The 16,257-nt window shown below is 38.4% G+C and overlaps 1 protein-coding gene across 1 annotated transcript; it reads right to left on the reverse strand.

The window, feature by feature from the left end:
• Nucleotides 1–470: 470 nt before the first annotated feature.
• On the reverse strand, nucleotides 471–15,744 carry morc3a (MORC family CW-type zinc finger 3a). Its single transcript, XM_077580360.1, has 19 exons — nucleotides 15,686–15,744; nucleotides 12,746–12,818; nucleotides 10,514–10,646; nucleotides 10,207–10,430; nucleotides 9,600–9,756; nucleotides 8,972–9,110; nucleotides 7,889–8,017; nucleotides 7,463–7,582; nucleotides 6,589–6,686; nucleotides 6,382–6,489; nucleotides 5,716–5,844; nucleotides 4,996–5,070; nucleotides 4,877–4,916; nucleotides 4,674–4,772; nucleotides 4,156–4,240; nucleotides 3,350–3,416; nucleotides 2,502–3,267; nucleotides 1,420–1,595; nucleotides 471–1,326 (listed from the first exon to the last, which is right to left on the reverse strand). The coding sequence occupies exons 1-19, from the start codon at nucleotides 15,722–15,724 to the stop codon at nucleotides 1,158–1,160; spliced, it is 2,826 nt and encodes a 941-aa protein (XP_077436486.1). The 5' UTR covers nucleotides 15,725–15,744; the 3' UTR covers nucleotides 471–1,157.
• Nucleotides 15,745–16,257: the final 513 nt, after the last annotated feature.

Genomic DNA, 16,257 nt, shown 5'->3' on the forward strand with positions numbered 1-16,257 from the left:
TTAGTGGCAATGTCTGCAGTACATGAGGCAGGTAGATCACAAAATCAATCACCAAAGCAGCGCTTCACTTTTTTTCCCCTTTTGCGGGGTATTTAGCAAGAAAACCCAACGTAATTGAATTGTTCATATCATGAACGCAAAACTTTTCTACCAGTGTACTGAAGACTATGTTGGCGCTAAAGAACAATTTTCAAAAGCGACATCATTTGTAATGCTATTTCCGTTAATGCTAGACAGGATTACTGGATGCACTGTAGACTAATACAAAAATAACAGGCTTATTGCAGCCCCACTTTTAGAGGCAAGGTATTTTCCAACAAGGTTTTACTATATTCTATTGTTAGGCATACTTTCCATTAGTTAGAGCAATATTATCTCATCGAGTGTATAAAAAGGTTGCAGTCCGAGCAAGTGGATCTTATGTTCCTTGGTGCGGCGAATAGAATGTGAAATGTGCACAGGCTGCATAACACGGTATCTATAAAATTTTATCTGAAAGGAAAAAAATGAAAGAATACAATATGATGGAACAAGTAAAAAATATACATTTTTAAGAAACACTCTATAGATTTGGATTAAAAAAAAATAGCACAAGAGCTGCACCTATTGGGTGAAGTTGAGTTTTTTTTTTTGATCAGAACAGGTGCACACTGGGTTTGAATTTTGCCATTGGCCTTCATCATGTGTGTAGACTGCATGTTCCCCCGCGAGTTGTCTTCAAGTACTTCCTCCGGCTTTCTCGCCCAAAAACATGAATGTCAAGTCCATTGAAGGCTTTAATGCCCAGAGGTGTAAAATAATTGTCACAATGTGTTCTGTGATTGGCTCCAGTAATGAATTGACAATGAAAGTATATATAAAACAGAAAATGGATGAATGAACGGACAGAGGAATACGAATCCCTCAGAGATGAATTCATCTGCAGAGGTGGGCATTCCTGAGCAAACTGTCAATGACGGAATGCCCATTTTGCTGACGAGTGACGGAAACAATGACGGATGCCCATTTCGCAGAGGAATGACGAATGGCGGCTTGACAACTGCAATACAGTTTGGCTTGAAGTATCGACCGATTGACGATGATGGAAGGGTGTCCTGACTGTTGACGAATGACGGTCGATCAAAATTCACTGACACGTCCACCTCTGTAAATGTGCATTACTTCCCGTTAGGGCATGGTGAGTTACTTCTGTCTGAGGAGTTGACAGCGAGATATTGTTCCAGAATCTCATCAATGACATCACATTCATAATTGACTTGGCCCAGGTCCAGATAAGGCACACGGTTGACAAGAAGTCGTCCAATGTTGTAACGCAGCTCAATCAGCCTGAGAGAAAGAAGAGAAGCAAAGATGAGGTGTATTGCAAGCAACGTGGTCATTCCAGCCACTAAAGAATGAATGTTATTTTATCCCCCCAACCTTTTGAAGTTATCTGAATGTAAAGCGGTGTTTGTTGATTTTTTGGAACAATCTCCATTCTGCAGTGGCGCTCTGCTTCCACTCTCCAGTGTGTTTTTTTCTGCTTGTTGTAGCCTCATCCTGAGCTCCTCACACTGGCTTGACAGGTTTGCCTTTTCCTCCTTTAGATTCTTCAACTGATGGATCCCCCAGAGGACAGGCGGCAGCGACAGGATATGGCAAGCGACAGACATGGCAAAAAAATAAAATAAATAAAAAACCTAGTACGCCTAGTAATACCAATTAGCACTCAAGTGTACAAACTATATCGGTACTTTGCCTTGCGAGATTAATTTGATTGTGACAAAGCTCATACAGTAGCTCTAATTACATACAGTGCAGTATATATTAAAAAAACCTGTTCCACTAAAATGAATTAAAAACACTATTAATCCATTCGATTCCCTAAAATACACCATCAATTTCTACACACTATTTTGTGTATAAAGCACTGTGCTGAGTAAAAGACAATCCTCAATTAGGAAGCATGGGTGCTCAAATAATTGTGTTGAAAAGGGCTTTATAGAGGACCACAGTTAATCTAACACAATTATATAATTAAATGTGCCAATGTATTTTTTCCCCAGTATTTTAACGTTTGATTATTTCAATATGCAGCATTTCGCAGGAGATAAAGACCGGGTTGGTCCCTGAATGGTGAAACTGACGGGCGGCAATTAAAATGCAATTTGGGGAAAATAAAAATGCAAAAATAAAAATAAAAATCGATGTAAAATGGGGTTGGCTAAAACAAATATAGTCTATTAAAAAAAAATTCCCATGACATCATAACTCCATCCAACTGTGTGTGTGTTGTGGTTTAGTACTGGAAAACTTCCTCTAGGTTCTGTAAGGCACATGGTGGCCCGCCACCGTGCCATACTGGCCGTGAACCATCATAAATGTCAGACCCTGGAAACAACCACATGGTGTTTCTTTTCCTCATCAAGTGTGAAGTTTCAACCAACATCAGTATGTATGTCCCTAAATCAACTGTGAATACAAATGTGCAAGTACGTCCAGCATCAAGTTAGAACACTGACCTCAGAGCGCAGTTGATTCCTCTCTCTGGTTCTTTGATCCAATTCCTGGACGAGAGAGTCAACTTGCCAAGTGATGTCACCCAAATCCTTCTCGGCCTGGGCAGTACCAGGTTTCGTTTGTGCAGCTTCCAATAAATCAGCTCTGTTGCTTAAAAGTCGATTCATTTTTTCTTCAGCCTTCTCAAACAAGCTTTTATAGTCTTTATCCAGCCATGTCTCCTCTGTCTGGCTTGATTGGTGGAAACAATTTAAAGAAAATGGCATATGGTCCTGTACTCCCTCTGTAACATCTTCTTGTTTCGGTGCCTCTGTAGGCCAATGTGTTGATTCATAGATTTCATCATCATCATCATCATCATCGCTAACTATATACACAATTTCATTGGAGTCATTTGTCGCCTTAATGTCACTATTGTTTTCTTCCTTAACCATTCTTGAAAACTGAGTACCGCGTTCGGCGGTTACAACAGCCCCACCTTTTGTTTGTTCTGGATTGTTGATAATTGTGACATTATCCTCTTTTTCAATCTTTATAATCTTTATATCCTCTGTCTGACTGATAATAGAAGGTGATCCAGGGGAGGAACTGCTTCCTTCATCGTCCGGCTCCATAAAGCCTGCCCCAGCCTTATTTGGTTCAAAGGCCTCATTTCTGAGTGGGCTCACATTTCCTGATGACGAAGCATCCGAGGCAATTTGATGTAAGATGTTTTGTCTCTGACTTTTTGGCGTGCTTTCTGATTCCCTGGACATACTTCTCTTTTTCCTGTTGAACACGCAAAATCACAAAAGCATGCTTATTTGATGAAGTACATGAAAATAACAAGACCACAACTAAGGATACCTACCCTGAACCTGACATGGAGTACACACTTGAAATAACTGGTAAACCATTGCTCCTGGGCGGGCTGTCACCTAGATAGAGAAAGGAAGACTGTGTTCACACTTTTTGGCATTCTGTTTTGGCTAAAACAAAGTCTTGCGCAATTGCTCTGTGTGTTTCGTTTGGTCACGTGTGAATGTTATTGTAAGAAACTCAAAGGAGCACTAAGCAAGCGGACTGAGGCCTGTTATAGAGCAAGTCATCAGCCAGCATTTTTGGATCTGAGATTTGGCATTTTGACACACAAAACGTCACAAATGCTTTCTAATCAAGAACATGACAAGTTGGATCCAAGTACCTAATCTACTTTACCTAAAAAGAGAAAACGCTTTGCTTGACAGAAATTTCATTACATGATTGGCATGGGTTTTAAATTTGATAATATGGTCTAATCAACACAAGTAACACCTTCAGTTAGAAAAATGAATCATAGTATAGGTTAGTTGTAAGTATTGTCATGTATTTAAATCATAATTTTTTTCCCAAATTTTATTATTTAGATTCCTTAAAAATCGGCATTTATACTGTGATGTGATGGCGAGCATAAACCTCTTTCTAGTGCAAGTGTGAACAAGGGTTTCCATTGCTACTTGTTCATATCAGGGGGCTGGTGCTTGCCTCAGAGTGTTGTGGTTTGGGGTTCAAATCTCAGCTTCCTCTTCTTAAGTGCCATGCCCATACAATCAGGTTGGGACTTTTGGTCCAATAATAAAAATAAGGACATGATTTAAAATTATTATTCTTATATTATTTATTATTATTACAACTCACACAGAATGGTAATCTCTGGAGAGGATGAAGCCTCCTGTACTGATGCCACACTCCAGGTAGTGGGAGTAGATGGGGAATGGACAGTCTGTAGATTAAAAAAAAAAAAAAAAGACATTTAAGGGAACATTCTGGAAAATGTACGTTGGATGTGAAGAAAATAGTTTTGTCTCTTCAACATCTGCCAACAATTCATCAGGTGTAAAATTGAAACAACCAAATAAATAATTTGCTATTTTCCTACTAGCATAGCCATATTCTGGAGCATAACTGAATGGTTACATAATAGTAAATAAGCCTACAGTAAAGCCCCGCCGAGTGGTGCGTGACGTACATCCATGACAAGACTGTCGTTAACCAAAGTAATTTTCTATGACAATAGGGCACGTGATGTGAATTGTATACTGTAAGAACCCGTAAAAAATATTGCTTAAAATAATCAGCATTTATTGTGTGTCAGGACTACGTAAGCATAGATAATACAGAGAAGGGTTCACTATATAAGTGAACTGAATACTCACTTTTTCACGTAGCTGGCGTTTGATTTTATCCTCTTTCTTTTCAAGATTCAGATTTTTCTGTGACAGCTGTTTTAAGCTCCACAGTGGAACTTCCTCCACCTAAAGTAAAGATGCATATAAAAGCAATGCAAAAACAGTTATGCAAACACACAAAGTCTTGGGACGTCCGTTAAATAAACTTTGATAACTGGGCTTGCTCTTACCTTCTGCTTAATTTTTAACTTCTTTTTGTCCTCTCTCTCTCTGTAATGCATAGAACACAATGCTCAAAATGTAATATTTTATTCATTAATGATTCAAACAAAAAATAAAACATGTATACTTTTGCTTGTAGGTTTTTTTGTATGACGGTTGGTCATCATCAGAATCCTGCGCCTCTTCTTCGACCTCACAATTCCTGGCAAAGCACATAAAAAATACTAAAATCATAGGATTAAAGACTTGAGTCAAATTTTTGTTCCTTTTTTTTTTGAGGAACCAACACCCATAATTCAAGGTAAAGTGAATGGAAGGAATTTGCAACAGGGCAACTGAAGGTCAGGAGGTTTAACAGTTCAGTGATTCAGAAAGCCTTGTCACCTTCAGATGGCCATTGACATAAAACAGCCATTGGAGAAGTTACCAAGAGAAAATGTTTACAAATATGGGACCAATGAGGACAATAGCAATGAAAGCTCTATTTTCAGCCATTAAGTCCACAAAGGTTTTACTACTTTATTCTCTTAAATTTAAGACTCTATTCTTGTACAAAAAAAATATATGTTCACATAAAACTAGAACTTTGTTCTAGTAACATAACTATACTGTAACAAAAAACTTTATTCTGTTAATACTTAAGACTTTATTCTCATAAGATGGAGATTTATTTCCTTTTGCAACTTTATTCTCATATTACAATGTTTTTCGTGTAGTGGAGTGTATGACCTAGGCCTTGTAGTATTTTTGTTTTCAGTGTGGTCCTAATACGCCTTAGAAGTTGTGGCTTGGGAATGTATTTAGTTTTTGATATATTGACTGGTCCCATACTGATAAAACTGAATACCTGAACTGCGGATCAGGATTCATACGACAGAACCAACTATCTGGCAGCCTGCTGCAGTCAATCCCATCAGGCAGTTTGCGCCATTTCCTGCAACGGTCACACATCACCCAGTTCTGATCCGGACGCTTGCTGGAAACAAAAGAAGAACAGTGAATCAAGCAAGCTGCTGTTTACGTAGATGTTTCCTTAATGCTATGTTTGCACCAGCTAGTGATTGGATGGACTTGTGGTCATCAAACATTTCAAATACCATCAGTATTTAAAGGGGACATTCTGCAGAATTAAAAATGATAATCCATCCTCATCAAAGTTTTTCATGATGAAGATAATGACGCAGTGGTGGGAAAAGGGTGTTTATATTTGGTGATGGGAGTCCATGCACCACATATACTGCATAGTGTATGAAGTGCTGCCTCCGAAAGCTAGTAGGCACGGACCCTAAAAACAGGCTAGCTTCATTAAGAAATAGTGAAGTAAAGTGCTCTATAATTGTAATCCTAAAAACGAAATTTCAAAGGAAAAAAATAAGTCATAAAAGATGAGCACAGTACAGACCAAAAAAAAAGCAGCTAAAACTGACAATGCGATGACTTAATTATAAAACAAAACAAAAAAATTATCTAATTCCATTATTCTGGTTATACACATATTTTTGTCAATACGAACCTAATGTCGTCCACTTCCACATTTCTGCTCGAGTTGCCTCCGGTCAGGCTGTAGCGGATTTCATTGCAATATTCGTCCAGTTTGATAGTCAAACTGCTCATAGTTTTTCTGTCAAAAATAAATAAATAAATAATAAAATAAAAATTAAACATATCTTAAGAGTAGCACACAATGCCTACATTTCAATATATCGGAGGCGCTATTTACCTGTACTTGTCGTTCTCAATAAAGCTTTGCTTGTTGTGCATAGGCTCCAGGAAGTTGCACTCTATGACCCCGATGACACCAACACCTTTGCTGTTGGGCTTTTAGATGTCAACAGGCAACGTATAAAGAGTTTAAGGGCTAAAGTCTTCACTTAAAGTAGCACTAAGGAACTTTTCAACCTTAATAAAAATATTTTCATAACTCTTGTGATGAAACATCGACTTAAAACTCGTTGAATGGTATCTTTGCCATGGCCTGAGAGGGTCTGTATCATTTTTACTTGCACTAAGCAACTTTGAGGAGGATGGTAGGCACACTGCCACACAAAAAAACTACAAATGTGCTGACTGCTTTATGGCATATATCACTTCCCCCTTTCATTACAAAGATGGAAGTCAATGAATGTCAACGCTCGCTGGGGTGAGCTCAAAAACGACACAATGCGCTTGTCCTAATGAGAAATGTGGTCTTCCTTCAGGCATAACATTACTAGTTTTGTCCATATGGCGTCGCCATAATGAACATAAACTGAAAGTTCCTCAGTGTTGCTTTAAGTGGAATCTTTTCCAGCACTCAAGACTCACTAATAAACAGTTAGTGCTGAACGCACAATAATTACACAAACTACACGAATCAGTAGCATTTCATTGATTTTACCCCACAAACACTTTTAGAGTATTTTAGGAACTATTACTGTAGTGGTTAACTTGTGTGTAGTGCCTCAAAGTGATACCGTTAATATAAGTTTGAATAATCATCCATTACAGTGAGTGTTAACGGACAACTTGATTAGACAAACAAAAACATAAAAATGTCTAATTTCCTGCTACTTTCAGTCAATTGCGCAAAATTTTCTGATGTTGCAAAAACTCACCTTGAGTTGACAGCCAATACGCTCATAGGCCTTTATTAGACGATTCTTGTGATACATCATGATGCCATAGTGGTCTTTGCTTTTGGTGTTGTAACCAAAAATAATGGGAACTCTTTTAGTCTGTCATATAATTTAAGGAAAACAAAACCAACACAGCTGACTTTCTCACATATATATAGTGATTTTAATATAGTTATTAATCATTTTAATTCAGAGGTAGAATGGAATGACCTGTTTAACTAAAGATGTAGCCAGTTTTAGCAGAGGTGGCTTACAACATGATATTTTATATATATATATATATATATATATATATATATATATATATATATATATATATATATATATATATACATACATATACACACACACTATTTTAAGAAGGTGATGATATGCTAAAACAGCATAATTACAATAGGAGGATACGAGAGACATGGGCTTGTAGTGGTCTGTTTTGCTCTTAGCCAGACTCTTGGCAATCAGCTGTGTTTTCACCTTCTGACCCCGCACAACAACGTGCATGCGAGGCTTCAGGTACAATATACTGCAGTACGCCTGCACGCATGGAAAACAACAACAACAAAATATATATAGTTAGATATATGTGTATACCAGATCTGGATAAATTACGGCCAGGGGGGACCACATCCAGCCTCCCCACAGTTTCTGATCGGCCCTCATAGTGATCATGGTGTCAAAGTAAAACAAAATGACGCAACCCTTTCATTTTAAAAGTGCTTTTGTTTTATGTACATATGTGTGGGCGGTACAAGCAAGGCAGCGAGCAAGAGCTACAACTTGTGTCTGCAGTTCAAATGAAAACTAGTGACGTTTTCGTTATATTTAGCGAATTTTCCAACCTCTCTCGCGACCATTTAGAGACTAGCAAAAAGGACAACAGTGGTCTCAACGTTAGCAAGATTCTTATTTTCCCTAGTGGAGGGAAGAAGGCCAAGAGGATTTGGCCTGATAATTTCATATGAAAATTTACAGTTACAAATGATATATGGTACATACTGTATTTGGTGTATTAGAAGAAGTCATCACTGTATCATCATACATCACTGTCAATAATATACTTCCTACTTATCCATATACTTGGGAGTCCTGACTAGGAAGCAGCTAATATGAGTGGGTGGTTTTTAAAATTTTTAAAGTTTAAAATGTAATTTTAATTACCTATTTTTTTACACAAAAAAAAAATCTATATTTCATAATTATAACAATACATACATCAACACGCATAGCAATTTATTGAACCAAAACAATATGCTTTTTCAAAATACAGTAAAAATAATAGACAATGTTAAAAGTTACCATGTTTAGCACTTGGCAAGAGACCCAATTTTTCATGTGGCCCCTTTGCAAAATAAATTATACATAAATAACATGAAATGTTATGACATGACATAATGTGCATTGCATTTAATCATGCTACATATTAGTGGTTGATGTCATGCAATACATTTATCATTCAAAAAATGCAATGTGTGAGGAAACGTTTCTTACCTGTAGTGAGTATACACTCTCAGGTACATGTGGGGGGATTCTCTCACTAGGCTGGTTCAACTTCTCGTAGACATCGGACGGAATTTGAATATCATAACGGTCTGCCTGAAAATCAAACTCCAATGCCCCAGTGGATGTCCTGACAGAAAGAAAAGATGTGTATCAGCATTATAATCAACATAATGACAGATTTTCACTAGGAAAAAATACATTTTCTTCTCATTCCCCTCAGTCGTTCTTTTGGTGGTTTGGATGCTGACCGAGAGCCTAATATTGTGATATAAAAACTAAACTAAACACCCAATCATACCTTCATCAAAAGCATATTTAATTATGATTTAAATATGGTACATTAACTTGTCAAGAGTGAAGCCCTGTATAGGCACAGGCTCCGCACGGTCGTCATTTTCATAGAAGCTGGACCATTGGCTCAGCAGTATATGAGGCAGGGCATAGTCATTCCCTTGCATGAGACATGATCCTAAAACAAGCTAATTTAAAGTCATCCATCCATTAAATAAATGGGTAGTTGACATACCGTTACTTAAAAGACAAATTATTCACCCTGATTACTGTAACCTGCTTATCGCACTCCACCTTTTAGAAGAAATCATATGAAATGTAAAACCTGCGTAGGTTCCAGATGATGATGCGTGTGCCGGTCGTCATGTTGGAGCAGGTAGATGTGATGGCGCTGATCTCAGTGAGCAGGTCTGTCTCCGTCTTGAAGGGAGAGTACTGCAGTATGTCCTGCAGACTGGCTTTGTGCTCCTCTTTTACACACAGTACAGTGCATGTAAAGGACTAAACATATATTGTATTATAGACAAAACTGAGTAAAATGTGACTTATCTAATATAGTTTCATCTCAATAAAATACAGTAAGATAGGGAAAACTCTGTCAGTAGATCAGTTCCAAAAGTGAAAATCAAATATTAAATTGGTTTACGACAAATTGCAAAAATATTACATCTTTTTTTTTTGTTATGATTTGAATTTAAAGCTAACTAAATCCCAAATTCATAATTTCAAGAAATTAGAATACTACATGAAACACATTAAATGATTTTCAATTTAAAAATTTGATAGAAATTGGCCATATGAAAAGTATTCTGCAGTGTTTATTGATCCATAAAAAAATTGAATTAAATGAATTTTTGTGCGATATTCGAAATAAATGAGATGCATGTGTACTGCGGAAAGAGACAACTGTGTACTACTACAGCAAAGGATATAGTTGCGGTCTGTGTGCTCAAAGCAGACAATGGGCACAATTATCTGCTGAGCTTTGATCTCTTCCAGGTATGTTTGAGAGAGCATCCCGACACACGATGCATTCTCGCATCTGGAAAAGACTATGGCGTCTCTCCCGAGACGCATGGTTCCAGATTTGAAACCGTTGCCGTACATCCCGATGGGCAACAAACCATCCACAGGAACCTTGTCACTGTAGCCGAAGCTTAAAAATATAGAAAGATGTACATTCAAAACAACTTGCAGTTTTACAAAAATACACAATCAGCTAACTAAAAGTGTGTGTACCTGAGCATTTTATGCATGGCCGCATGGTCCAGACCATTCCCATTATCCATAAAACTGAGGCATTCTTGTCCTTTGACAAAAGTCTTATCGATCCAGAACGCACTGGCCATGACATCTGGATCGCAGGCATTGTCTGTCAAAATGAATGAAAGTAGTTGTTTGTTTTCTTGTTAACGGCAGAGTAGGGGGAATAAAAGAGAATGTCTGGATGAGTGTCAAACGGACACAAGTGTGTGGGGATATTGCAACACGCTTGTTATGTAACGGTTGTATTGCTGTGCAAATGATGTGTTTGCTGAGGGCAGCGGTATACTGTGGTCTGTGATTCAAGTCAACTTGGAATGTCAACGTCGTACAGGGCACCACAGCATTTCGCAAAACCCACATATTTAAGTGTGTGAGCAAAAGAATGTTCTCTGATGATTCAGTGTTACTGAACATCAAATTCAAAAGTGAGGCCAAAGGTTACATGCAAATGATAATTGGATGGTGACCTAATTTGAGAAAATGTTTCCCTCTTCTGATTAAAGCCAACAGAGGCAGATTATTTTTCTATTTCTCCTAGTACTTCTACTATTACTTTTTGTATTTTCAAGCAGTCTGGATGCCCTGTGGAATGATGCTGCCTCTCATAGGCTAGTCTTGGTACTACGGCAGAGTCATTATCACCATATAAAGTAGGTGCCTTACCCATTTAACCTCTGAACTTCATATGAATGGAATTAAGTATGTACACACTTATACTGTGATTTATGGCTGCACGATATTGGAAAAACATCCAATATGCGATATAGTTGTTGAATATAGCGGTATCGATATTACTACGATAGTTAACATGTACCTAAAGTCGGCCAAATGCGGCCCATGGTCAAATTGTATACGGCCCGCAGCCTCTATCGTAAAATTGATATGGTGTGGCCCTATAGTCCTGTAGAACTGCTATAAAATACAAACTGACTGCAATTTCATATCTACCCAAAAGAGGGGAGCAGCACTCTATCCAGCTCCATGATGCCATTTGAGCATCCTGATTGATTATGCGCATATATCTGCTTCTTTATCGCGCATGAGACGGATGGGGTACTGACAGCTAACCTTTTGCTATGTATATGTGCGGACAAACAGCGTCTTGAATGACACAAAGATATTTTAATCAAGCTGAGAAAAGTTGTTTGCACTGGCCTCGGAGCTGATTGTTTTCGTCACAGTAGCATATCCCGTTGCTTTGTGATTGGTCAAAAACACACGGCTCAGAGCAAATCAGTAAGCTCCGGACAAGATTGCTTCTCAGGGGTTTGTGAACCCACAATTTAGCCTGCAGGCAAGGTAAAATCACGGTGACAAATACTTTATAAAAGAAAAAAAAGAAAGAATGTTGACAACAAGGGGTGAAAATTCAAGGAGAGGTGAAAATTGAACTATTTTTTTCACAGAAACCCGCAACAACTGTCTGCCTCATTTGCAAGGAGACTGTGGATGTTTTTAAAGAGTTCAATGTCAAGAGCTTGTTTGGATCGACGTATTTGTGTGAGAAGACGAGCATTCTCGATTACGAATTAAACAAGAGCCGTGTGCAGACACTAGAGGTGGAGAAACCGAAGCTTTCTGAAGCAGTGAATCAATATGAAACAATTGTGTTGAAATGGTTCAGTGTTATGAAGCATTTGCCACGAATCAGTGTGATGAGTCATGACACTGCTTTCTGTACCACTGAAGCAATTGTGTTGAAATTGTTCAGTGCTTCGAGGCATTTGACACAATTCAGTGTGGTGACATCTGCTGGACAAATTGTTGACATTATTCCCTGTAGAATCCGTGACAAAGTGCATGCCTTTAAAACAGTTATTCCTAACCACAAACGTAGAAATGGTGCATGCTTAGAGTCCATAATGTAACTGTGGAGCTGAAAAGGGAGTCGTAGGACAACACTTTATTGAACATTAGGGATGGGTGAGTACCGATACTATCAGTGTTGTGACGATACGTGGCCTTATTTCAAGGAACCGCTACTTGCGATGGCTTTGTAGTCTCTTTTTTCAAAACCTATAGATACCAGGTAAACATTTGTACTATGCGATGAGTTTTCGCGAACCCATAAGCAATCCCCTTCGATTTTTATTTATTCACTTTTTAAATGTGTCTTATACTTAATAAATTACGGTATTTATTATTTAATAAACAAACTGTCGATATTTTTTTTCTTGTAATTAGACTTTGGTCAAGATGACTCACCTATGAGCTCAGCAATGGCACTGAAAGGCCAGGTGTGACTGGTAGAATTGGTATGAAGGTACTTGGGAGAAAGCTGCAAGTGAAGCAAATACAATGATACAACGGGTTTAGTGGACAAGACGCACAGGGCTGCTGCATTGTGAAAGTGAAAAACTTTTTACAAGACATGGCCCGAGGGCTAAAACGATGTGTGGTTATGGAAATGATGCTGCTTGACAACTAACCCTGTACCTTCATTGGCTTCTGTCAGCCAATAAACCACTTGGCGCCACGGTTTGTACTTCCAAGTCACCGCTACCTTTCTGATCAATGTTTGCGAGCAAAACATGACATGGTCTCCTCTCCGTCCACACAGATTAATTTGAGCAAATTTGTCATTTTAAAAGTGTGTATTAAACCGAGTGATAGCCCTTTTGCACAGTCCGCACTAAGTAGTAGCAAGATGCAACTTACTTTCAAAAAGATTGGCGACGCCTGCTTTAAGGACGCCCTAATCACATCCATCGCCTTGGAAAAATTACAGGACCAACCAAGTTACTACAAATACCCACAAAAGGATTCCAACAAGTCGTTGCCACAAGATGGAACAGCACATTTCATAAGATCAATAGCTGCACCTTTCCTTAACCTTTGTTGGATTACACCATCGGGTCAAAGAGAAATTAAAAAGGTGCCTCCTTTCGAACATAGGAGAGAACAGCACACTTAAATTCAACTCCAATTTTCCTAAAAACTGACGCCATGGTGGGACATCGAGTATTGCTGATTTAAGTCTTTTGCTTACGGACTTTAAAAACTAAATATTAATGAAATAGACAAAAAATACAGATACTAATTGTTGTTTTTGTGAAGTATCTATGATGATGTTTTCCATTTATTTTGAAACTGCACATGCTCAAATAAATAATGCAATGGTGTGCAGGGTTTCCTGGGTGCCTATCATTTGAGTTGTCCATTTTGCTTTGAGCATAAATTTCTCTGTTTCATTGACTTGGGAAAAAAAGTTTTTTTTTTAAACTATTTTTTATTAAATGAATACTTTTAAAGTCTTGAGTTGAGCGTGAAACTCGATCGTTTATGCATGCATAGTCTCTCAACTACGTCGGTGCCCCGTTGCTTTAAATGTGGCTGTTGTAAAGAATTCTGGATATATCCTTTCGTAAAGTTTGGTCAGAACAGTAGTAATCTTTGTTAAAGGCGGCATATTGTTGTTAGACCTAATGTATAATGCAGATCTAAAGAACACTACTCAAAATCTTGCTTCTTGCTGTTGTAGGATAGCCTACATTTATTAATAATTCACAAAATAATAGCAATAGTTATACATCCTATAAATCTCTTTCACTGCCACTGACGTTTAAAGACGTCAAGTAAAAACCTACGCAGCGCTGCCAATGACGTCAAAAGACGTCATCCTTTTTTTTTTTTTTTTTTTTTGAAACGGGTGAGGAAGCCTTCCGCATCTCTGGTGAAAGTTTCAATTAGGTCTGTTGTGCCTAAGGACTATTTTTGGCCCCTAGAGGGTAGCGATGACTGTCTTTTGACAAGATCGGGTGGGCGTCAGTAGAGGCGGAGCTAGAGCGTCGAGCAGGAGATGAGAATGTTAGACAAAGGAAAAATGGCGACCGGTTGCGGCAGCTCACGCCCGAGCCGTTTTTTTCAAATTCGAAAAGCATCGACCAACGATAAAGAGCACATTGATGACGTCGATGATGATGATGACTCCGTGGTTGGAAAGCATTGACGCGGCAGTAGGAGACGTGGGGGGGAGAGCTAGATGGCTGAGGAGGAGCACACGGAGAATGGCGCCCCGTTTGTAAACAGCTCTACACTTACAAGACTAAAGGCATCGGCCAACGATAAAAGAGCACATTGTTGACGATGAAGGTGAATCCGAGCTTAACGGCGAAATTGGAACCGCTGACGCGGCGGCTAGGACGGCGTCATAAACGCGGAGCACAAACGAGCACGCACAGGCGGACGTTCAATCGGACGACGGAGAGTGCCCCGAGTCCAATGCATATTCATCGGAGGAGTGTGTACAGTCTGCTACTTGCTATTTATTCCCCGGAAAAAAAGGCCGTCAAGAAAGTGTAACGTTTGCACGCGAAACGGACAAATGCGAAAGTGAAAGTAAACTGTTGTGCAAGTCCTGGCGTCTCCTTGCACGCAGGAGAGCGTTACAAAAAGAAAAACTGTATTTGAAACATCCACATAATTGTAAATAGTACCACAGTTGCACACATTTGTAAATAGTTTGCGAAATTGTTTTGTCAAATTGTTACACTGTTGAATGGAAATAAACGTATTTTGCAATCTAAAAACACTTTTTCATTGTTGGTGAAAGCGTTTTACAGAAGTAAAGCACTATTTAGGTGTTTGTGGCATCATTCATGGACAAAAATAAGTAGAATTCACTAGAGAGCATGAAATAACATCGTTTCACAAAAAGCTGTTTTTCTCCGTTTTTTGTTTCAAAACAGAGAATTTCGGTGAAAGTAACCATTTTCTATTGTTGATTACCGAAGAACGGAATAAGGTAGAAACAAACTTTTTTTTCTGATGAAAGATGAGAGTCCAATCTTTCATTTGGTAGTATGTGTGTTTCCATAGTCCAAACAACATTTTCTGTGGACCTTGAAAGATCAGTCAAAATGCTTAAATCGGCTGGCACTGGCGACAACCCGTTTCTGAAAACGTCTGGCAGTGAAAGAGATAATAGCCATTATAGGATGCATGTGGATCGGTGGGAAAGAAAAGCATACACCTCCTGTGGCGCTCCTTATCTTACTGCTAATGCTAACTTAGACGTCGTGCTTGAACGGGCAGCGTTTTAAACACATCGAAAGGAACTTGGATGTTGAAGAACGGCGATATGTAGTGAAACTATCGTGACTACAAAAGCGTAGCTGAAAAAACCCTTGTTTTTAGACTACTTACAGTACTCAGAGGAACACCGCGGTCCCGCTGTACAGCCATTGCAGTTCGCGGACGCGGAAGTGACGTCACATGGTGACGCTAGTTCCTTGCTTTTGGCAAATAAGAGCGTTTCAAAACGTATGCACCGTGTTAATCAAAATAAACACTGACTTTTGCGTGTTTTTATACACGATGCTTTTTTACTTACTTTTTACGTACAAATGTCATTAAAAGAGCATTTCAAAACACATTAATATAGCGAAACCGCATTGCTGCACCGTGTTAATCAAAATAACACTGACTTGCATGTTTTTATACACGATCCTTTTTTCACTTACTTTTTTACGAACAAATTTCATTCCTTTTTTAATTATTATTGTGAACTCTGTCGATACGTCTTGAACAAATGACCATTCGCAGGCGTGATCCTTCGGAGGAAGGTGTTAACATTGTTAACATTTTTAATTCTTTATTTTATATCTTAACTATTTTGAATTTAGTTATAGATGTGTAGAGCAGGTGAAATAATGTTAAACTCAATACAACTCGACCTTAACCTATCTGTTATCTTGTTTTTGTTCAAATTCCCTTTC

The sequence above is a fragment of the Vanacampus margaritifer genome, chromosome 11 (genome assembly GCF_051991255.1).
Source record: "Vanacampus margaritifer isolate UIUO_Vmar chromosome 11, RoL_Vmar_1.0, whole genome shotgun sequence".
NCBI classification, from domain to species: domain Eukaryota; kingdom Metazoa; phylum Chordata; class Actinopteri; order Syngnathiformes; family Syngnathidae; genus Vanacampus; species Vanacampus margaritifer.

Coding starts and splice junctions, on each gene's coding strand:
- morc3a (XM_077580360.1), bottom strand. CDS start 15,724: ATGGCTGTACAGCGGGACCGCGGTGTTCCTCTGAGTACT. Junction 12,819..15,685: donor GCGGTGTTCCTCTGAGTACT/GTAAGTAGTCTA, acceptor CTTCACTTGCAG/CTTTCTCCCAAGTACCTTCA. Junction 10,647..12,745: donor TGCCATTGCTGAGCTCATAG/GTGAGTCATCTT, acceptor TCATTTTGACAG/ACAATGCCTGCGATCCAGAT.